The following is a 24,313-nucleotide window of genomic DNA, read 5'->3' as shown; positions in this document are numbered from 1 at the left end:
TGAAAATTTTTGCATCTATATTCATTAGGGATATTGGTCTGTAGTTTTCTTTTTTTGTTGCATCCTTTCCTGGTTTTGGTATCAGAGTAATATTCGCTTCATAAAAGGTGTCGGGGAGGTTTCCATTCTTCTCGATGCTGTGGAATAGTTTCTGCAAGATAGGTACTAGTTCTTCTTTGTAAGTATGGTAAAATTCAGATGTGAAGCCATCTGGACCGGGACTTTTCTTTTTAGAGAGATTTTTAATTGCTGTTTCTATTTTAGCTGTTGAGATTGGTCTGTTCAGGGAATCTATTTCTTCCTGGTTGAGCCTAGGGAGGCTGTGTGTTTCTAGAAATTTGTCCATTTCCTCCACATTTTCTAGTTTGTGTGTATAAAGGTTTTTGTAGTATTCATAAATTGTATCTTGTATCTCTTTGGGATCAGTTGTGATATCTCCTTTTTTATTCCTGATGGAGCTTATTAGAGATTTCTCTTTTCTGCTTTTCGTTAGCTTAGCCAATGGTGTGTCAATTTTGTTTATTTTTTCAAAGAACCAACTTTTTGTTTTGTTAATCTCCTGAATAGCTTCCCTGTTTTCAATTTCGTTTAGTTCTGATTTGATCTTGTTGATTTCACTTTTTCTGCTGGGTTTGGGGTTGGTCTGTTCTTCTTTTTCCAGCTCTTTGAGTCGTTTCATTAGATTGTCTATTTGTGATCTTCTTGTCTTTTGGTTATAGGCATTTATGGAGATAAACTTTCCTCTCAGAACTGCTTTAGCTGTGTCCCAGAGGAGTTGATAACTTGTCTCTCCATTGTCGTTTTCTTCATAGAACTTTTTTATTTCCGTCTTGATTTCTTCATTTACGAAGTAATCATTTAGTAGGAGGTTGTTTAATTTCCACGTTTTTGTGTAGAAATGTGAGTTTCTGTTAGGGTTGATTTCTACTTTTATTCCACTGTGATCTGAGAAGGTACATGGTATGATTTCTATTTTTTTAAATTTCTTGAGATTTTCTTTGTGTCCTAGGATATGGTCAATCTTATAGAATGTCCCGTGAGCTGATGAGAAGAACGTATATTCAGTGGATTTTGGGTAGAATGTTCTGTAGATGTCTGTCAGACCCAATTGTTCTAGAGTTTTGTTTAAGTGCATTATTTCTTTATTAATTTTCTGTTTGGAGGATCTGTCTCGTGCCGTCAGTGGGGTGTTGAAATCTCCGGCGATTATGGAGTTGCTATTAATCCATTTGCTTAGCTCCAGTAAGGTTTGCTTTATGAATCTGGGTGCACCTAAGTTGGGTGCATATATACTTAAAATTGTTATCTCTTCTTGTTGAACTGTGCCCTTCACCATTATATAATGACCCTCTTTGTCTTTCACTACTTTTGTTGGTTTAAAAACTAAATCGTCTGAAATTAGAACTGCCATGCCAGCCTTCTTTTGGCTTCTATTTGCTTGGAATATTGATCTCCACCCTTTTATTTTTAGTCTATATGCATCCTTGCAGGTTATATGTGTTTCCTGAAGACAGCATATACTTGGCCTGTATTTTCTTATCCATTCAGCCTGCCTATGTCTCTTGAGTGGAGAGTTTAAGCCATTCACATTTATTGAGAGAACTGATAGGTAAGGTAGATTACTGATCATTCTGTTGGGTTGGATGTTGTTGCTATGATTTCTGTCTTGAGCCATTGTAATATCTGGCCTTTAATATCTTTGGGTTTTGGTTGTTTTTATATTCGTCAGTTATTATTATGATGTTCCGTGCATAACGCTGTTTTAAGTACTTCTTGTAGGGCTAGTCTTGTCTTGGTGAATTCTCTGAGCCTTTGCTTGTCTGAGAATGTTTTTATTTCTCCTTCATATATGAAGCTTAGTTTTGCAGGGAATAATATTCTAGGCTGGGCATTGTTTTGTTTCAAAAGAGTGAGAATGGGGCCCCAGTCTCTCCTTGCTTGTAAAGTCTCATTAGAGAAGTCTGATGTTATTTGAATTGGCTTTCCCTTGTATATTACTTGCTCCTTTTGTCTTACAGCTCTTAGAAGGGCCTCTTTAGTTGATACTTTGGTCAGTCTGATGACTGCATGTCGTGACATCTTCCTGTTTGCGTTGAATCTCCCAGGGGTCCTCTGAGCTTCTTGAACTTGTATATCAAGATTTTGAGCAAGGCCTGGGAAATTTTCCTCTATTATATCTTCAAACAGCTTGCCCAACCCTTGAGTGTTGTCTTCTTCCCCTTCAGGTAACCCTATGACCCTCACATTAGGTTTCTTCACGTAATCCCACAGCTCTTGTAGGCTTTGCTCTTTTCTCTTGTTTCTCTGCTCTATTTCTGTGACTGATTTATTTAATTGGAGGGTGTTATCTTCAAGCTCTGAGGTTCTTTCTTCTGTTTGATCTACCCTGTTCTTGAGACTTTCCACTGTATTTTGTAGTTCCTTGAATTGATTCTTCATTTCCAGGAGTTCGGTTACAGTTTTCTTCATTGTGTCTATTTCTTTTCCCATATCCTGGAGGCTTTTTGTGGTTTCTTTGTGTTGGTCATTGAGTTGTTGTTGCAGCTGGGTGAGTGTTCTTATGATCCAGATAGGAAATTCCTCTTCTGTCATATTGGTTGCCTGATTTTGGTTGGTGTCCGTTTCTAGGGGGCTGGTGCTCCTCTTTGGGGGTGTGTTTTCAGTTTGGTTCTTCATATTTTCTGAGTTCTTTCGCTGATTTCTTCCCATGTCGATCAGTTGTTGTTTCTTTCCTTAAGTTATTGTTTCGGTATTCACACACCTTGTTTAGTTTCTGAGGCGTTAGGTGGTGTCTGTGGGTGAAATTGGACCACTCCCTGTATATTGAGTCAGTGGGTGCCGTGGAAAGGCTGTGCAAGATGCCGTCCCTGTCAGTAGCTGGCGTTTGTTTGGAGGAACAGTCTATACTGTTGATTTTGTGTCCTGTTAACAGCTCTTGTTCTGGGCGGAGTTGGGTTGGGTAAGCCTGCCCTCAGGCCGTTAGCAGGGGTCAAAGTTCTGTTCTCTGCTTCCAGGGAAAGCTGTCAGGGCGGGGCTGGAATGGTCCTGCTCAGCCAGAAAGTCTGTGTGTGGGGGTGGGGCTGTCTGAGACCCGCAGTCTGGAGCGGGCCTTGCTTCTTTCCACCCTCTCCAACTCCGCAGCTACTCCTGTGCCTCTGCCAGCAGGCCAGACCACAAGCCACTAGGCCTCCCCGGACTGTGATGCCGGCGGGGAGGTTCCCTGCACAGGAACACCACCTGGGTTGGGTGCACGGCCTCCTCCTGGGAGGAGGGTTGCCCTCTAGGACGCCTATTCGCCCCTGGAGGCACACACACCTCAGTAGGTTGTTCACATATAACCCTTCTGTGCCCCAGGCAATGCTAGCCCTCGGCGCAGGGGATCTGGTCTGCAGGTCCGACCTCTGGGTCCCAGAGTTCACACTGTATCCCCACCAGGGAGAGGATTTCCGGTCCCAATTCACCCACAGGGAGCCTAAGCTGGGTCTATGTCTCTCAGCCTCTGAATCGGCACTGTTCTCCTGGGAACATGGTGCCAGCAGCACCTGGGAGGGCGGGCGGGTAGGGAGCTCACAGTCTGAATTCCCCTGAGTCAGGTTTAGGCTCCCAAATGGGAAGGTCCCGTTCCCTGGAGGTGCCTCCGGCTGGTGGCTGTATTGTCTCTCTGGGCAGCCGCGGGGGTAGGGTTAGCCGCGGGTAGGGTCGAGGGAGGGGAGGAGGAGGCAATATGGCGCCTGCCGCGCGGCTCGGGTCTGTGCACACGGAGGTGCCCGGAGGAAGTTGGGATCCTGGCGCCACGTCTGCTACAGGCTCACCGCTGGCTGGCGGTGGCGGTCTCTGGCTGGCTGCCGCAGGTCTCTCCACCCGCTGGGGAGCCCACCAGCAGTCCCAAATCCAGGGGAGGGGAAACAGCAAATCCACCTACCCTTGCCGCTGGTCTCCGGGCTGCTCCGGTGGTCTCAGCCTCCAATTCTCCTCCACAGCCTCCTCCCGTGGAGTCTCCTGGGGTCTCAGGTACCCCTCCTTCTGGCCCTTGTCCGCTGTATGCTCGTCTTCTTGCTTCTATCCTCTAATTTCTGCTGGAATCTGTCTTTTCTCCAGAGACCCTCTGTCTGGCGGTGTTATTCGTCTGCCATCTTCCTGAGTTCCGATCAGCTTATTTTTTGATTGTGATAAAATTTGCTGTTTTGACTATTTTTATGTACACAGTTCACTCGCATTGAGTGTATTCATATTATTGTGCAGCCATCATCACTCTCCATCTCCAGAACTTTTTCATCATCCCAGACTGAAACTCTATCCATTAAGCAATAATTCCCCATTCCTTCCTTCCCCCCAACCCCTAGTGACCACTATTCTACTCTGTCTTTATGAATTTGACTATTCTAGGTGCTTTGTATAAGTGGAATTATACAGTATTTGTCGTCTTGTGTCTGAATTATTTCATTTATCATAATGTCTTCAAGTTTTAGTCATCCATGTTGTAGAATGTATCAAAATTTCATTCCTAGGCGGAGCGCGGTGGCTCACGCCTATAATCCTAGCGCTCTAGGAGGCTGAGGCGGGCGGATTGCTCGAGGTCAGGAGTTTGAAACCAGCCTGAGCAAGAGCGAGACCCCGTCTCTACTAAAAATAGAAAGAAATTAATTGGCTAAGTAATATATATAGAAAAAATTAGCCGGGCATGGTGGCGCATGCCTATAGTCCCAGCTCCTCGGGAGGCTGAGGCAGGAGGATTGCTTGAACCCAGGAGTTTGAGGTTGCTGTGAGCTAGGCTGATGCCACGGCACTCATTCTAGCCTGGGCAACAAAGTGAGACTGTCTCAAAAAAAAAAAAAAAAAATTTCATTCCTTTTTTAAAGTCAATGTGTTTATATACCACATTTTATTTAAAGGAGACACTAATGCATTGAAAATAATGAGAAACAAAAAGTGTAAGTTATTCTATCCAAATGTTATTCACAATTATTATGAATGATTCTATATAGGATAATGCCTACCTTTACTGTTAAATAATGATTTCTCCTCTCTTGAAAAAAATCAATCCAAAATTATACCAGTAGGTGAATAAATAACTAAGAGTGGTGAATTTAAGCATTATGTAATTGCTACTCAGATGCTCTGAATAAACCAGTGTTAATATCCTAAATTCATATAATTCCAGCTGATAGCAAATTATCCTGTGCTATTATAAATAAATTTATGATTCCTTTTGTTTTATCATGACTTTGTTTCTAAAATAATAAAAAATATTTAATTTCCTGTTTTTATATATTCAGACTGGATGCTATCTAAAAGCCCTTCTTGTTCTTTGATTTTATTAAAACAATTTTTTTTTTATGTTTTGTTTTGGTTGGAGGGGCAGTTAAAACCACTTTTAGGGGGTTTGCATTCCTGGTCTGGATATTGATGGTAAAGATATAGAATATCAGTAATTACTCATATCTGTAGAATTCACAATAATGATATTAACTATCATGTATTAGGAGCCTAGGCACTTAATATATTATGCTCACTCCTTGTATTCACTGTGGGTAAGAGGCAAGTTACCAGAGGTTAAGTAATTTGTCTGTATGTGTAGTTAATTGGTGTTGGAGTTGGAATTTGAATCCAGCACTTACATTGAAATGTAAAAGCCTATGAATTTTAAACTGTGCCCTGTAGGTTCTGATATGATTATGACATAATGAAATGAGCAAATATTCATTATTTACATTATGAGATTGACTTATTTTTACTAATCTAGAGTAAAAATTTTGCTTTTGAGTTATATTGTTGTAGCATTACATAGTTTACTTAGAAAATAAAAATACTTTTGAATTTTTCTTTTCCTTTCTTCACTTCTAGATATTCAAGAATTTTATGAAGTGACCTTACTGGATAATCCAAAATGTATAGATCGTTCAAAGCAATCTGAACCAATTCAGTCTGTGAATACTTGGGAAATTTCCAGCCTTCCAAGCACTACTGTGACTTCAGAAACACTGCCAAGCAGCCTTAGCCCTAGTGTAGAGGTAAGATAAAAAATTTTTTCTGAAGATATTTTTCAGTGGTCAGCTTATTTGGGTTACTAAGTTTTTTCATTTTATTAAAATAATATTTTATGCCTGTAATCCTAGCACTTTGGGAGGCCGAGGTGGGAGGATCACTTGAGGCTAGAAGCCTAAGCACGTAGCATTACCAGATCTCTACAGAAAACAGAAAAATTAGCTGAGTGTGGTGGCACATGCCATTTGTCTAGTTACTCAGGAGTCTGAGGTAGGAGGATTGCTTAAGCCTAGGAGTTTGAGGTTGTAGTAAACTATGACGCCACTGTACTCTAGCCCCAGCAACAGAGTGAGACCCTGTCTCAAAAAACAAAATATGATATTTTATAAAAATGGATATTTTGTGAAAAATATAATTTATACTAAAGTAAAGAGAATGGGGTTAGAAATACTTTTGAAAAGAAAAGCTTAGAATCTCCGTCGCCCTTGTCTGAAAATGCGAATGGTTTGAGGTTTGAAATAGTCGTTTTTACACTACTAAAAAATACTTTGCCTGATAGACATCAGTGAGGCTCCATGTAGTGATAATTAAAATGGAAATTGTATGTTGAAAAGATGATTTTGTCCTGGCATTCTTTCCTAGAAATAGAACATAATTTTGTGGTTCTGGGTTGTTTAGTTACCCATTTGTCCCAAGTATTCTCTATTTCGTGTCTTGAAATTGCATTAAAACTAACTGGAGACTGATCAGTAAACCTGAAGGCCAACATTGTTGTCTACATTTTTCTGTAGTTAAAACTATCTCTTTGAGTATATATAACTATCTTAGTAATATTCTTTTTTGTTGTGCTATACTGTTGCCAGTAGAGTTGCATAGTGTATAACAGAGATATGAAGTATTCTGTAATGAGGATTCTGCCTGAGAAACATGAATCATTTGAAAGTGGTTATCTGTCTGAATTTGAATCTAGTCCCTTCTTGTTAGTATCAATCAGTGCCTGAAAAATTGAATCAACTTCTTTTTGGGGAGTTATAAATGAGGGAAACGTGGTGATGGGCAGCAACTAGATAGCACTTTGGCAATGAAGCAAAAAGTTTCTCAGTTATCTCTTTTATATTAAATAACATAGAACTATAGAATTTTGGAGCAGGAGGAATCAAAGCCCATCTGATTCCTCCTCTTCATTTTAAAAATGAGGAAACTGAGATCCAGAAGAAAATGACCTGACCTAGTTTATTGAGTTAGTTTGGGCAAGTCTACCTTTGGATTTTCAACCTCTTAACACCCAATTCACAGTCCTCTTTATTAATCCTGGTATGACCTTATATGTTTCTCTTTGATTAGAGAGTCGAGTGTTTATTATGTATGTGCCCTTATTTTCTTTACTCTTATTTTTTTTTATCGCTTTCTCTAGGATAATTTCCATTTTCATTCTTTTCTTTAGTTGATATATCACTATCACTTGCTCTTATGATAGTTCATTTCTATGGTCTATTTCAAATGGATTTTTAAAATGTCTGTAATTAGTTATTGTTATGGTTTGGATGTGTCCTCTCTAAAATTCAGATGTTGCCAACGTAATGTTAAGACTTGAGGCCTTTAAGAGGTGATTAGGCGCTGGGAGCTTCTTCCTTAATGGGATTAAGGCCCATATAAAAGAGGCTTCATGCAGTTTATCATTTTAGCTTTCCCTTCTGCCATGTGAGAATACGAAGTTTGATTCCATATTTTGGCTATTGTGAATAATGCTACAAATAAACATGTGAGTGCAGATATCCTTTCTATATATTGATTTATTTTCTTTTGCATGTATGTATATCCAGTGGTAGAATTGCTGTTTTTAGTTTTTTGAGGAACCTCCATGCTGTTCTCCATAGTGGCTATACTAGTCCCTTTTTCCACATCCTTGCCAGCATTCATTATTGCCTTTTTGATGAAAGACATTTTAACTGGGGTGAAATGATATCTCATTATAGTTTTGATTTGTATTTCTCTAATGATTAGTGATGTTGAGCATTTTTTCATATACCTGTTTACCATTTGTGTGTCTTCTTATGATAAATGTCTGTTGAGATCATTTGCCCATTTTTAAGTCACAGTATTTGTTGCTTTTGAGTTGTTTATGTTCCTTTTACATTCTGGTTATGAATCCTTTGTCAGATGGGTAGTTTGCAAGTATTTCCTCCCAATCTTTGGGTTGTTTCTTTACTTTGTTGATTGTTTCCTTGGTGGAAGCCTTTTAGCTTGATACAATCCCATTTGTCTTTTTATTTGTCTTTTTGCTTTGGTTGCCTATGCTTTTGAAGTCTTACACAAAAAAATCTTTGCCCAGACAAATGCTCTGGAGCATTTTGCAAAAGTTTTCTTCTAGTACTTTCATAGTATCTGGTCTCAGATTTAAGTCTTCAATTCATTTTCATTTAATTTTTGTGTGAGAGATAGGGGTCTATTTTCATTCATTTGCATGTAGTTATCCAGTTTTCCCAGCACCATTTGTTGAAGAGACTGTCCTTTCCCCAGTGAATGTTCTTGGCGCCTTTACTGAAGGATAAGTTGGCTGTAATTGTGTGGATTTATATCTGGATTCTCCATTCTGTTTCATTGGTCTGTGTGTCTGTTTTTCTGTCAGTACCATGCTAATTTGGCTACTATAGCTTTGTGGTAAATTTTGAAGTCAGGTAATATGATGCCTTTAGCTTTGTTCTTTTTGCTCAAGATTGTTTTGGCTATTTGGGTCTTTTGTGGTTCCATATACATTTTGGGATTTTTTTTTCTATTTCAGTGAAGAATATTATTGGGTTTTTTTGCTTTTTGTGTTTTTTTGAGACAGAGTCTTGCTCTTTTGCCCAGGCTGGAGTGCCATGGGGTCAGCCTGGCTCACAGCAACCTCAGACTTCAGTGATCCTCCTGCCTCAGCCTCCCAAGTAGCTGGGACTACCTACAGGTGTGCCACCATGCCTGGCTAGTTTTTTTTTCCTATCCAGCTAAATTTTTTAAATTTTTAATAGAGACGTCATCTCACTTTTGCTCAGGCTGGTGTCATTGGTATTTCGATAGGGATTACATTTAATCTGTAAATTGCTTTGGGAAGTATTGTCATTTTAACAATTTTAATTCTTCTCATTCATGATCATTGGAATATCTTTCTATTTTTTGTATCTTCCTCAATTTCTTTCATCAGTGTTTTATAGTTTTTTATATAGATCTTTTACTTTTATAGTTAAATTGATTCAGGTATTTTATATTCTTTGTAGCTGTTATAAATGGGATTGCTTTCTTGATTTCTTTTTCAGGTTTTTTTGTTCTTAGAGTATAAATGCTACTAATTTTTGTGTGTTGATTTTGTCAGTAATACTCTTATTTTTAGTTGTGCCTGTTATTTATAGGCCCCCCTTTTCAGCCCTTCAGAGTTCATCTTAGGGATAAAGAAATTGTCTGATCTAGTGGTGTTGGGAGATACCTTCTTTCCTTTTCTCTTTTTGACCATGCTTTAAAATAATCCATCTGCTTTAAAACTGTAGAGTTTTATGGTGTAGTAGAGTTAAAAGTATATACTCAGTCTACCAGGTATAATCTGAAGTCCTCTAAACATTGACTTAAAAATTTTATTGAAGTGCTGTATAATATTCATACATAAGGGTGCACAAATTATAAATGAATAACTTGAATTACTGCATTGTGAATACACCAGGTCAAGAAAAAGAACATAGAATTACTGCTAATGTGTTCTGGAATTAGATAGTGATGATGGTTGCACAACTGTATGAATATACCAAAAACTACTGAGTTGTACACTTCAACATTTTATGAACTTTATGGTATGTCCATTGCATCTCAGTTAAGAAAAAAAAAAAGAACTATGCCAGGACTCTAGAAGTCTCTCTCTGGTACCCTTCCTATCCATTGCCTATTCCCTCCTCCCCAAAAGACTGTACTGATTTCTAGAATCGTAGATTAGTTTTGTCTCCTTTTAAACTGTATATAAACAGAATCATACAGTATATACTCTCTTGTGTCTAGCTTCTTTTTTCTTATATTTGTGTCTGTGTGCCTGCCTGCCTATCTTCCTTCTTTCCTCCCTTTCTTTCTTTCCCTTCTTCTTCCCTTGCCCTTCCTTTCCTTTCCTTTTCTTCAAGTCTTACTAGGTCGCTTTGGCTGAGATGCAGTGGCATGATCATAGCTCACTGAAGCCTCGAACTCCAGGGCTCAAGTGATTCTCCCACCTCAGCCTCTTGAGTCACTGGGATTATAGGTGTGAGCCACCATGCCTGACTATTTGTGCATTTCATATATGTAGTTGAAGTTTTTTCAACAATAAATTAATAAATTATCTGGTATATTAGAAAGTGATAAGTGATATGGAAGGAAAAAAGAATAGATAAAGGGGGCTTAGGAATGCCAGGTTAGGGTGGGATACTATGCAATTTTTAAATAGAATATTCATGGTAGGCCTCAATGAGAAGGTGATGTTTGCGTAGAATTGGAAGTTGCTGTGGCTGTCTTGGGGGGATAGCCAGTGCAAAGGCTGTAAGGCAGGATTGAAGCTGAAATATATGAGAAGTAGTAAGGTGGCCAGTATGGCAAGAGCAGAGTGAGTATAAAGGAATAAGTAGTCAGAGATGAGTTCATTGGGTAAGGCAGTAGCACATAAGGTGACACCATAGCAGAGATTTTCAGCAGAAGAGTGACATTATTTGACTTAACCTTTGAAAAAAATCACTCAGGCTATTACATTGAAAATACACTGTGAGGTAGAAGCAGGAGACCTATTAGAAGACTATTTCAGTAATCCAGTTCAGGATGGATATTGGCTTGATCCAAAAAAAATTAAATCAAAATGGTAATAATGGAGGTGCTTAGTGGCTGAATTATGGATATTTTGAATGTAGAGCATGAGGATTTGAGGACAGATTGCAAACAGGTTATGAGAACAAGATTGAGTCAAAGATCACTGCAAGAGAGTCAAGGAGCACTACAAGCCCACTTCCTGATGGAAGCCTTCCTTTACCTCGTAGATTAAGTCAGAGCCTCTGTTATAGCGCTTTGTATCACTGCTTGATAATATTCATGATGGTTGTAATTAAATATCTCAGTGTATATTATTTTGGGTGTATTTTGGTCTGTACTAGACTGTAAGTTCCCTGAGATTAGGAACTGTCTGTTGTCTTCGCTGAAATATATGTAGTACTTGCAGTAGTTGTTTAGTAAATATTTTTCAAATGAAGCGAGAGCTGTGATTCTTTCTAGATTGTAATTAAGTAATAGGCTAAAGGTGATTGTGTTTTTTCTAATTTATAAAAAATGTTAGAGTAAAATTGAAAGAGTAGTGCAACAAATACCCATATAGATTCGGTAATTGCTGATATTTTGTCATATTTACTTTTCCTCTATGTATGTAGTTTTTTAGGACTATTTGAAAATCACTTGCAGACATCATGCACTTGAACTATTAAAACTTCACACACCTCCTAAGAGTAAGAATAGTCAGATGTTCTCCAATGTAACGCTAGTGCCGTTGTCCCACCTGTGAAAATTAACAATAATAATTTAATTCTCTCTGCAATCCATATTCAAAATTGTTCCCAGTCTATTTTGTAGAACTTAAAAAAAAATCAGGAAGTAGCCAAGATTCACATACTGCATTTGATTGTTAGCTATCTGTTTTTATCTGGGTTTTCCTCAAATCAAAAATTGAGGTGGGGGGCTTATGTGCTTTATGTTATTTAGAGAGTTCATTCCCAGAAAGCAGAAGTGAAGGACAGGTGAATAAGCTAAGAAGAAGGGAAAACTAATACAAGCATGCTTCCTGCCATTAAATAAGAGATTGCTGGATCCTAGGTATTACTTCCCTGAGAAGTTCTATGCAAGGTCTGTCTGGAAAGTATTCAGCCATGTAATATGAAAACTAGAGACACTTATTGAAGAAGATACAAGATAGAAGAAACATAGTACACAGGACAATGACACATCAGTCCCCTTTGAAGTAGGCACCCTGGGACCTCACATGGTTCTCCCAGCATCTCTACCACTGTTCAAAACACTCTGGTATTAGCCTGGTATTCCTCTGTGGATATTTGTTATTTTTGATAGCCATTTGGGCTATTTCTAATTTTTATAATTAAAAACTGTTACAGTCAACCAGATAGTCAGTTATTTAACTGGATGTGAGCCCTCTAGAAAACTTGGACATTAATTTAAGATCTTCTTTTTCTGATGATAGACATTAGACTGATTTAAAATGTGGCTCCTTTTAATCTCCTATCTGAAATAGGGTGTTTTTTAAAAAAAATTTATTTAGACTTTAAAACATTCACTGGAAAGACCAGCTATTTTATTTTTAATCATTTATGTTAACACCCTTGCATTTTTCTTGAAGAAAGCTTGAAGAAAACCACTTCACTTTTGAGTTCTGTTTCTTATCTTTAATTTATATTAACATTTCTTAAAACTTGCTAAGTCTTCAGTATAGATATGTATAGGTAAGTTCTAATTAAGGTTTCCATCACTTTTTAAGGTTTTTAGTCATCGGTTTCTACCATCAACTGGTTTTTACTGCCTTTTTTATTTCTTTCTGAAAGGTAGAATTAAATACTGTTCACGTAGAATCACCATATTTCTATGTCTGTTAGAGTACACTGTTTTTTTTTTTTTTTTTTTTGAGACAGAGTCTCACTTTGTTGTCCAGGCTAGAGTGAGTGCCATGGCGTCAGCCTAGCTCACAGCAACCTCAAACTCCTGGGCTTGAGTGATCCTTCTGCCTCAGCCTCCCGAGTAGCTGGGACTACAGGCATGCGCTACCATGCCCGGCTAATTTTTTATATATATATCAGTTGGCCAATTAATTTCTTTCTATTTATAGTAGAGACGGGGTCTCGCTCTTGCTCAGGCTGGTTTTGAACTCCTGACCTTGAGCAATCCACCCGCCTCGGCCTCCCAAGAGCTAGGATTACAGGCGTGAGCCACAGCGCCCGGCCTGTTAGAGTACACTGTTATGATATGCTTTCAAGAAGAATGAGAAGGAATCTCACTTATTCTTTTCTTTTAAAAAAAATAACTTATTTGCTTAATTCCTATTTTCTTGATAAGTAAGAACATTCTAAGTTATACGAATACCACTGTCACTCTCTTCTACAAATTCTACTTTTGGATTGAAGTAGACTATTTGTTACTCCCCAAATTCTTTGCTCCTATGTCCTTGTTTGTGCCATTTCTTCCAACTGCAGTGTCTTTACTTATGTTGTCCAGCTCAGAGCCTTCCATGTGAGGTCTTCACCCATCTGTGGCTGAAGCTAATTTCATCTACAGAAGACTGCCATTTTGTCACATTTGTGTGCTCTGTATTAATATATGCAATGTATATACATATAAACACACAAACATGCATGGTTATGCTGATATCATGATCTTTTATTATTAAGTACTTTAGCATGTATCTCCTAAGAACAAGGATATTTTCCTTAAAAATGTGTTTATTTTATATGAACATTTGTAAAAAGATCTGGTATATAGTTATTAGACTGAGGACATTTAAAATTGATACAAAGCTATTGTTTACACAGTGCTATTATTAGTCCATAATCAATTAAGTCAATTTCTTAATCTTTGTTATTATTTGTCCTATAGTTATGTATCCCAGAGGCAAACTCCCCACTTTCACGGTTTTTACCATGGACTTCAGAAGATAGCTGACAAAAGTTTACAGCACAACTTCTTGAATTGTCACAACTTTGAATTTACTGCCTTGAAAATAATTGACAATCCTACCTGTTGGTGGTTGTTTCATTTTCTTATTTCCTTTATCATTTTCTTCAAGGTTTTTACTTATTCTTCCTGATGATTTCTCTCTCTAGTAGAATCTCTTTCTCTCAGAGATAATACATCACAGAGACACTAGTCTTTCCCCACCATCAGATTTAATATTGTCTTGTTTAACTCCAGTTTTTGAATGGTGTGTTATAATAACATAAAATGTACAAATTTGAAATATGAACAACTCTTGGGCAAAGCCTTAAAATTTTAAATTTTATCAAGATCAAAACTGGTAGGTGTACAAGTGAATTGTAAGTTTAGGCATTTGTCACATGGCAGTGCCTTTTTGTCAGTATCATATGAATTATAATGTTTATATGAAATATATACAAATGATTTTAATGACGATGTGCTGTTTTACATTCAATATTATATACTTTTAAATATTTTTATGTTTATGTCTTTTGACAGTCTTATCTCGATGTTTAAGTGATAGTTGCTAGTGCTAGTTGCTAATGCTCCCAAGTTAATAACTTTGAAATGTAAGTGGTATAGTGAAATGCTATAAGAGAAATGAAACAACTGCCATATTATGGCAATCTGTTAATCTAAGAGAAAACTCAGCAAAATATTACAGTTACTAAGAAGATAAAAGTCTTTAATAAAGCCTGAGTATGCCACAGTGTTTGTAGATTTATGTGCTCCTAGAAGGCAGCCCTATTTGGTTTTGAATTACGAGTTTTGATTATATGACTTTTTCAGTAACTCATCATTTAAATAATTTTGATTGCTCTATATCTGTATCTGCACCTATTATTGTCTATAATATTAGAGCAATGATATCTCTTGTGCTCTTAAACCACTGCCCTTGTTATTTCTAAAGTAATACACGCTCATTGTATAAAAATTCCTTACTTTATAGAAATATGTTTTCAATGATGTGAAAGTTACCTCAGATGATGGATACTAACAGCTTCTATTATGCTCTTGATCCTTCTCTCTTTTGGAATCTCATTCTCCCCTCTCTTCATGCAATATCTATAACCTCTTTCTCTCTTGGACTTCTTTTCCCTTCTTTACTTTATCTTGTAAATATTAATATATTCAAAGATTCCATTAAGAGAAAAAGAGACAAACAGAAAAAAGCACTTTTCAGTAGGACCTTGTGGCTTTCCTTCTCTTCCTGGCTAAGCTTCTTGAAAAATTAGTTTACCTTTTGTTTTTCTTTCCTTTTCATTCCCAACATACCGTAACCTGGTTTCTGACCCTGCTTTTCCATAATAACTGTTCTCTTTTTCAGTTATTTACCTTTAAAAAATCTCTGATTATACAAGTTCAAGGACTTTGACTAAAAAAAAGAAAGAAAAAAAAAATCTCTGATTACACAGGTAATTCATACACATCTTAAAAATGTTTATACAGAGAGATGCATAGTATTAAAAGTCTTTTTTAATATTCTTTTCCTGAAATGCCCTCTTTCAACCATTTTGTTATTTGTTCAGCTAATCCTATATGTTTTATTATATTTAGTTTATATATATATATATATATTTTTTTTTAATAAGAGATATATGTGTATCATTCTGTAACTTGCTTTCCCCAGCCTCAGGTTTCCTTATATGCATGCACTAATCAAAACTAATCTGAAAACTTGAGGGGAACTCTACAGATCTCTGGAGCTTTCTTTGTGTAGCTCCCTCCTTTCTGGTACTTGTGAATGTTAGCTTTGTGCATTCTCAACTGTCTCTTCAACTTAGACTGCTCAGCTTTGTTTCATTTCCCCCTTCCTCTGCTGCAGTCTGGAAACTTTTTTGAGGCAGTTATGGGACTAACCTCATTTGTTTCTCACAGGGATCACTCTTTTGTACTTCGTTCAATATCTGAAAAATCATTGTTTCATAATTTTTTAGTTTTTATAGTTTAAGGTGTGAAAGTCAGTCTGGTTTCTATTATTTTATCATGGTTAGAAGCAAATGCCTTTGTATAAAAAGCCATTGGTATTATAAAATACTGTTAATTATCTTAAGTGCCTGAATATTACGTGAGGTGTTGCCATCCTAAAAGGCTTATATTTGAGTCCTTCTAAAGTTGCTCATATTACAGGGTGATTTCTAAAATATTTTGAATAGCTGATGACTGTCTGAGAACACATAGACTTGAAATGTCCCTAGTCAGTGCCAGTTTGGATGTTTATAAAAAATGTAGTTAATGTAGAATTTAACACAAATTAAATAATTATTCCTGAGTATGATCTTACAAACCACAAGTAATAGATAATATATGCAACCTTTTCTTGAAAGATTAATGAGTATATTAAAAAGTAATACAGTAAGTAGTTACATTATAGAGAGTATAAATACACCTACAATATAAATGGGGCATATTGGTTTCCTGTTATGTGAATAATACTACAGGCTGAGTATCCCTTATCTGTGATGCTTGGGACCCAGAGTGTTTTGGACTTTAGATTTTGGATGTTTTCAGGTTTGGTAATATTTGCATTATATTTACTGGTTGAGCATCTCTTTTCTAAAAATCTGAAATCCCAACTGCTCCAGTGAGCATTTCTTTTGAACATCAAGTTGGCACTCAAAGGGTTTTGGGTTTTTGGATTGAGTATCTGTAGTAGTGATTTGGGGATAAATGGTCAGGTGACATTTTAATTCAAGATGGCAGCATCTCAAGCAACTTAGACTCTGTAAAGCTGATTGAGGTCAAATAGATTAGATGATTCAAAAGAGGCTGTGTAGTTATAATAACAAACCTAAGCATCTAAGATAAATGTGAAGAGTTTAAAATTATTTTCTGAAGTCTGACTGGAATAAAATAATATTTTAGGCACTATTTTAATAATGTGTTGTTAAATAATTATATGTTAGATGACTTAATAAATTTAAAGTAGATATTTGACTATTTCATCTGTATCCTTTTTTTAAAGTTTTTTTTTTTTTCATTTTGAGAGGGTCTTGCTCATTCTGTCACCCAGGCTGAAGTGCAGTGGTACAATCATAGCTCACTTTAACCTCAAATTCCTGGGCTCAGGTGATCCTCCTGCCTCATCCTCCCAAGTAGCTAGGACTGTAGGCTGTGCACAATCACACCCAGCTATTTTTTTTTTTTAATAGAGATGGGCTTTTTGCCATGTTACTCAGGCTGGTCTTAGACTATTGTCTCAAGTGATCCTCTCACCTTGGCCTTCCAAAGTACTGAGGTTACATGCAGGAGCTGCCATGCCCAGCCTCATCTGTATTCTTAAAGGTTTATATTTGAGTTGGCAAAATTATTTAAGTAGTTTTTACTGGGAAAATGGGGTGTCTAATTTTCAGAATTATTTCAAGACTGTTTTCAATTTTGTAATCACCTATAGTTTAGATAGTAGAAAATCCATTCATTAATTCAGCAAATACTCATTGAGTCCATGTTATGTTAAATTCTGGTCACTGTGCCACTCCCCTGGTGCTAGGGATAAAGCATTAGGTACACTAGACATTCTTGAGTCTTGTCCTCTTGGAGCTTAGAATCCAGTGAATCCAGAAATTGAAACGTAGGAATATTATCAGTGGAAGGGTTCTCATTGAGTTCTTTATTTTATAAAAGGAAATTGAGACCTCCAAAAAGAAAATGACTACTTATGTTACATAGCCTAGTAATTGGCTGAATGGTATTTCTGACTTGCTTTAGTGATTTTCAACTTTCCTGTTATGAGGTCTGCTATGTACAGGGATGCCTTTCCTCCTTGTGCTAGACTATTCTAGATTAAAAATTTCACAAGAGAAATTTCAGAACACTGAAAGAAATCACATAAATGGTTTCACATACTTCTTTATTTTCCTTCACAAAATGCAATGCCTAGTCAGTATTTACATTTTAACTATGTTGTTTTCAGTATTCTGCTTAAAAATGGTGAACTTTAATTATTTAAGGAGTTATGAGCTGTAAGTGGTTTTTACTCTATTATATTGAGAGCAAGTGATTATTAGGGGGAAGGTTGGAAGAAGAGAATACTCAACAAAGCATGTAATTCCAGGCTATGTCCTGCATGGAGGAAGGGATTGTTGGCCCATGATGACATTTACTTCTGTGCACCCTGCCAAACCTTATAGCTACATATATATGTATATATGTCTGAGAAGTCATTTTTTCGCTCAACTCTCACTCAGCACAGCACAGAACAGAGACTTCTGTGACAAATGTGTGAGGGTTTTTTGTTTAGTGAAGCCATTCTCCAGTGGTCACCAACTGGGTGTCCTGTAATTCGATTCTATTCTGACACTATCTCTAAGTAAAGAAAGTGTCAGATGCCACAGACTGGGGCAGATTGGGGACTCAGCACCACAAGACTGCCTTCACTTCAAATGCCAGTCACAAGTAGTAGGTTCTTACCTATACTTCTGACTACCGAACAGCTATAAATCAAGGTTCACACAGCTCCCTCCTTGGATTCATTTAATTTGCTAGGATGGCTCACAGAGCTCAGGGAAACACGTATACTGGTTTATTATAAAGGCTACAGAGGAATAGCCAGATAAAAAGGCATGTACAGCAAGGTCTGGAAGGATCCCTGGCACAAGGAGCTTCTGTCCAGGTAGTGTTGGGGTTCTCTGCCTTCCTGGCATGTGGATGCATTTACCTACCCAGAAGTTCATGAAATCTTGTTAAAAAGTTTTTATACAGCTGGCTCCCCAGTCCCTCCACTCTCCTTTTTGGAGGTTGGTGGGTAGAGTGGAAAGTTTCAACCCTCTGATCCCTTGGTCTTTCTGGTGAACAGCCCCCCTCCTGAGGTTTTCTAGGAGGGTCCCACCTTAAGTTACCTTACTAGCATAAACTCCAATGTGATCCAAAGGGCTTGTTAAGAACTACAGAAGACACTCTCATCAATCAGACATTTCCAAAGGGTTTTAGGCAGTCTGTGACAGTAACAAAGACTAAATATATTTTATATTATACCATAATATAGGTATATAGCTGTAGCTGACATTCATTGAGCACTTAACAAGGTCAGCATTATTTTTAGTGCTATGTATGTATGATTTCATTAATCTTCACATAACTCCTTTAGAGGCTGTTTAAGGTAAAGTCTTGCTTGACATGTCTCAGGTATATCCTGTTTGGCTTTAAACAAAAGGCTATCATCTGATACATATTGATAATAGTAATAACAACAATGATGATGCTTACTATTTGGGAGGTATTATCTAAGTGATATATAACATATTTATTAACTCTTTTTCATAATCCTTATAGTGAAACTTGGTATAGTATAAAAGATGTGTATTTGAAGTGTTATAAGGAGAAAGGGAGTATAAGAAACAAGTGGGAACAGTTTAATTGCTTGAATTTTAGGTCACTCATAACATCTGTATACTATGAGGAAGTATTGTAGACAAAAATTGCTGATAATACTCTTCCTTCCTTTACATTTTTATTGGAGAGTGTTGCTGGAAGCTTATGAGACTGAAAGCCTATTCCATGTCCCTTATCTATTAGCCTATCTAGCTCTATTCCCAGTAATCTTGGAGACAGGACATGAATTCACAAAGTTAGGCAACTTCTGGGTTAAAAATGAAGACTTCTTGGGGAGTTTGAAATGGTACATAGTTATAACTGTCTTTTTGTGGTGGTTTTTTTTGGATGAAGGATTAAGTGAAATGGATTTAGAAAGGCAATAAAGTTAAAATTTGGCTTCATTGGTAAAATGTTGTTTATTTATTTTTTTTAATAAAGTGAGAAAAGGTAAGTTTTAGAGATAATATTTTAAATTATTGCATTTTCTTCTTCCTGCTCCCCTTCTCAAAAATACCACATGGAATATTCCATTCATTACTGCCTGAGAAAGTCATTACTTTGCAGGCTGCAGTTGCTGAAATGGTTTAGTAGAAGAAATGTTTGCTTGCATTTTTTTTTTAGTGATTTTTCTTTTGGTAGTTGTTTTTTGAGTATCCAAACTGTAGCAAACAAAGAGAAGCAGATTTAAATTTATATCGGGCAACCTCTTTGTGGAGCGTTTGTTTCATCAGATGACTCCCTGTCAGCCTCATATCTTGAAAAGAGGGATTAATGAAATAGCATCTGAAGCAGCAGTGGACTCTTGTGGAATAAGCCCTGACATCTTCCACAGTGTTTTGTGGGATAATTTCAAGTTCTTCAGATACAGATTACATAAAGAAGATTGTAGGGCACGTGACAGATTCTGGTTTCTTGTATTTCAGATAGTAGAAAAATTGCCACCTCTCTCCTGGAGAGATCTAGTTACAGTTATAACTTTTCATCTATGGTTTTATCTCACAACTTTATTTCTTATTTTTATTTAAAAATTTTTGTTCAAATAGGCAACTTAAGGTAGTTTTCCTTTATGGATAAAATATTACTGTAATGGTAGAGTAATGGATTGCCTGTGCATTGTAACCACAAAGGTAAGATATAATATGCTTTTCTGTACTTCATTGTTAGTGACAGATGTGAGAGATCTTTTGTTCATAATGTATTTTAAAAATAAGATGTGTAACCATTGTTATATATTTTAAAGTAGGTAATTGAATCCACGTGATGCTTAGTTTGTATCTAGCTATTTGAAATGTGTTTCAGTTAGCTAAAAATGGTGTGTTGAACAGATATTTTTTCCCTTGAGATTTATAGGAACCTTTTCTCCCAAGAGGAAAGGTCTGTAAGGCTTTGATTGTATTTAAATCTTCTAAATATAGTCTCAAAGTTCTTTTCTTCTCCTTTATTTTGGTCCCCAACATGTCATGCTAGTTGAAAGTTTAACTCATTTTGAGAATGTTTTTTTGGACTCTTCTATCTATTGGAAATACAGTTAATTTTTTTTTAAGGAGGAGAATATCAAGTTTTGGTTATATTGCCTTTTAGAAGGATGTTATTTCGATTTAAAATGATTAACTTGTACAAGTGCTCCTTAAAAGTACTTGTTTTGAAGTCTGTTTTGCTCATTGTCCTCAAAGTGCAGCATGCTTCACTTAGTCTCTAAGTTTGGCTTCTTTATTTCTGAGCACCAGTCTGTGGATATTGTATGATTGTGTAATTATAGATTCAGTGTGCTTGCATTTTAAATTTATACATTGGTTTTTAAAATACGGAATTTTATTTCTATGTACTTATGATGTTACATAGTGATTGTTAGAATTGTTGAGATTTAAAAATTATGTTCAATAATAAAAGAATAAGTAAATTTGTAAATTCTGAAAGCAGGCTATTACTATTCCTGTATAGTAAATTATTTCTCACAAGAGGAAAAGCGGGAAAATTGATGGAAATTACTTGTGCTTTCTTGTTGCTCACAAATTTACAGTTCAGACAGTAGTTTGTGATCAGATACAGACGCTCATTATCGGGTCCTGTTCCCTGTTGATAAGGGGATGTCTTCTGTGTACTTCTAGGTAAACTATTTTATTGAAATATTCTTTAAGAATGTTTAAAGAGCACCTGAGGTTGGAGAACAGGGTCCCCCCCATGAGTTCTGTTCATGGTTGTCCATGGTTGGTTCTCTCCTGTGATTTACCTTTTATCATTTCATTCATTTTAGTTTTTATTTCTGATACTATAGCAAGGTTATTTGAAATGATCTCTCTCTTCTCTCTGCTTCATCTTCCTTTTGATAGACATTTTTTGCATTTGACCCTATTTTAGCAAAAGAGAGCTACTACTGCTTAGAAAAATTAGATGTAATCATTATCCTAGATTATTTATAAATTTTTATTATGTAACTGTGTTAAAGCAAAAATAGAAAAAGATGTAGGTTGGAAATTAGGAAGCCTAAAACATTATTTGTGGTTACTTTTGAAAAAGCTAAATTAAAGTAATTTGTTCTATTATTGGAAATAAACCCTTTGAACATATTTAACAAATGGCTACAGCAGAAAGAGCACAATTCCTTGATTTTCTTTTCAACTAAAGGCTACAGTATCTACCTCCCACCTTGTCTTTTCTCCCTTTTCTGATCTTTAGAGAGTTTTATGGTTTTACATGTGTTTTTAAAGTCTGACAATACGTTGATGTAATTTTATCATGTTAATACTAAAACACCTTTCCAAGTGAAATTTTTTTCATCATCCGCCTCCCCTCTCTCCCACTTGTGTAGGCACGGTGAGCTAGGTAGGCATGTTGCATCACTGCTACCATGGATACCCTTAAGAACAGGCATGTGGGTTGAGCTAAAGCCATGATGATTAGTTTTCTGGTTGTTTTTTTCCCCCTCATAACTATATGTTCTTCACAGTGAAGACTTTTATTTTAAAACGTCTACAAATGACTAGGTTGTGAGATGTGATGACTAAATCATCACTGCTATTGAACTGCCAGATCTTGGCCTCCCTTTACAATAGTATTAATGCCATTTACTAATTTAAGATTATCATAAATAGCTCTACATTTCTTTTCTGATTAATGTATTTTAAACACAACTGTCATGCTGTTTTGCCTCTTAATGAAAATGAAAATGTATTTCCTTTTTGAATTAAAAAAAAAATTGTTCAGGGTTTAAATATTTTGCAGGAGAAAAGATGCTAGTGAGCATTTCTACCATGGCAGTATGTCTGATTATTGTTAGTACACTCACATACATCTTTATGTAATTTAATCAGTCTGGATACAATATTTTGTTTTGTGCTTTTCCACATAATGTCTTTCTAAGAGATGTTTACGTTTGTGTTTGTAAGTTCTTGTGTCCTTAGCTGCTTTATAAATGTGTCTGTTGGGGTAGAGTGGTAGAGTTAATATTGTTAGAGACCAGACAGAGAACTGTGATTTTATCAGGCTCGTTATCACTGTAGGAAACTTAATTTAGAAAGTATGATGCCCAACAAGAGTGATTTGGGAGTATTGCTATGTTAATATGTGGCATATTTTCTTATGTTAGCAAAGCCCTGTGTATAAACTGCAGTTAAGAGCATTCATATTCTAGCATAGAGGTGTTCCAGCTGTTCAGTAACTTTCAGAGAGTTGTATAACTTTAGTACCAGAATTTCTTGCAGTAAGATCATGTCTTTCTCCATCTTTTGCTATACTGTTTGTTGATCAAGTAAGTAGAAAAGGGATGTTCTTTATGTCTATTCATTTTAGGATTGTTTAGCAAAAACTTAGATTGCAGGAGAAAATTTTTTTCGTGCATGTTCTTAATTAAGCCTAGAAAGGAGAAAATAAGCTTTCATATTTCAGAAGATTCTCTTACACTCAGTGCCAGTTGTTAGTATTTTTATTATTTAACTTATTTGCCAAAACTTGGAGTTCATGTTAAGAGCCATTAAAGCAATGTTTGAAGTATACGTAGTCTCAGGCATCTCTCCCAATTAAGGAATTGCCAATATATATGTTTTAGAAGCTGCAGACAAGGTTTTCATAATTTTTCTTAATGGGCCTTTTTTCAGTTCTTGTGAGGTGTTTCCTTCTGCTTTGAGATCTTTATGCATAATAGTTTCCTCTGTTTGCAAGCTCTTACTCCCAAATCTTAGTAACTAACCCTTCAGATTCCAGTTTACAGATTACTTCCTTAGGGAAGTCTTCCTTGATTCCTGATTAAATTAGGTTCTTCTACTTCTGTAATTATACTTTATTTTCCTTTATAATGCATAGTATATTGTTTATTTATGTGATTCTTTATTAACGTATGTTTTTCTCACTGGACTGTAAGCTTTACAGAAGACTGATTAGTTCTCCTGGTATCCTTAATGCCTTACCTAGTGTTTGACATACAGTACTTAGTCAATAATTGTCAACTGAATAAAGCTTTGGAACAGATGATCCAAACTTGTGAATTAAAAAAAAAAGAATATTTTACTTCATAATGCATTTTAGGTCCCATTTTGAGTATGGATATAGGTTAACATCCTAGAAAATTGTTATTAAAATTTATCTATCATTCTATATTTATAATGAATCCAAAAGGATCCAGAAGTGGCTTATCTTCCCATTGTTTTCCACCTTATTTGTTAGTTTATGGTGGGGATGAAATATATCATCATGTCTTGACACATAATTGGCTTCTAGTCACTTAAATATTTAATTGATTTGCTGACTAATTGTGTGTGTGTGTATATATATATGTGTGTGTGTATACATATATATATATATATATAAAGTATGTATTTGTTTTTGGCTTATACTTAATTTGGGAGAAACAATACTTTTTCATTATCTAGGGCTTCCATTTCTAGACTATAAAATGTTAACAATTTCAGCACTGTCCAATAGAACTTTATGCAATGATGGAAATATTCTATATCTGCACTGTCCTGTCCACTAGCACTTGGAAAGTAGCTAGTTTGACAGAGAAACTGAATTTTTAATTTTATTTAATTTAAATAGACTTAGATTATTGGCTTATAACAACCATTCCTATACAACTAGCCAACCCTTCACTTATTTACTCCTCCTGAATTTTTAAAAATTGTTTTTGAGTGGGTAATAAACTCATAAACTCAAAAAATCAAAACTATCATTAAAAAATTCATATAGATATGTCCAACTTCTATTCCTTCTCTTCCTGACTCCAATAGGAAACTGGTTTCCTATTGGTTTTTATTTATTTTCCTAGTACTTATGCAAATACAAGTAAACAATGTTTTTA

The 24,313-nt window shown here is 36.1% G+C and overlaps 1 protein-coding gene across 16 annotated transcripts in view; it reads left to right on the top strand.

Moving 5' to 3' along the window:
* Positions 1-24,313, top strand: part of DLG1 (discs large MAGUK scaffold protein 1) — a 280,182-nt gene that overhangs the window by 17,235 nt on the left and 238,634 nt on the right. For 15 of the 16 annotated variants that reach the window (XM_076002734.1, XM_076002732.1, XM_076002729.1 and 12 more), the window contains exon 4: positions 5,845-6,011. In XM_076002734.1, coding sequence (XP_075858849.1) covers positions 5,845-6,011 — 167 coding nt within the window. Of the gene's footprint in view, positions 1-5,844; positions 6,012-15,313; positions 20,148-24,313 lie in introns of those variants that run through there. The other variant, XM_076002741.1, reaches the window with a different exon arrangement.

Source organism: Microcebus murinus, chromosome 1 (genome assembly GCF_040939455.1).
Source record: "Microcebus murinus isolate Inina chromosome 1, M.murinus_Inina_mat1.0, whole genome shotgun sequence".
Lineage (NCBI taxonomy): Eukaryota > Metazoa > Chordata > Mammalia > Primates > Cheirogaleidae > Microcebus > Microcebus murinus.
Note: the sequence above shows the minus strand (reverse complement) of the source record. Positions and strands in the feature narration are given on the sequence as shown.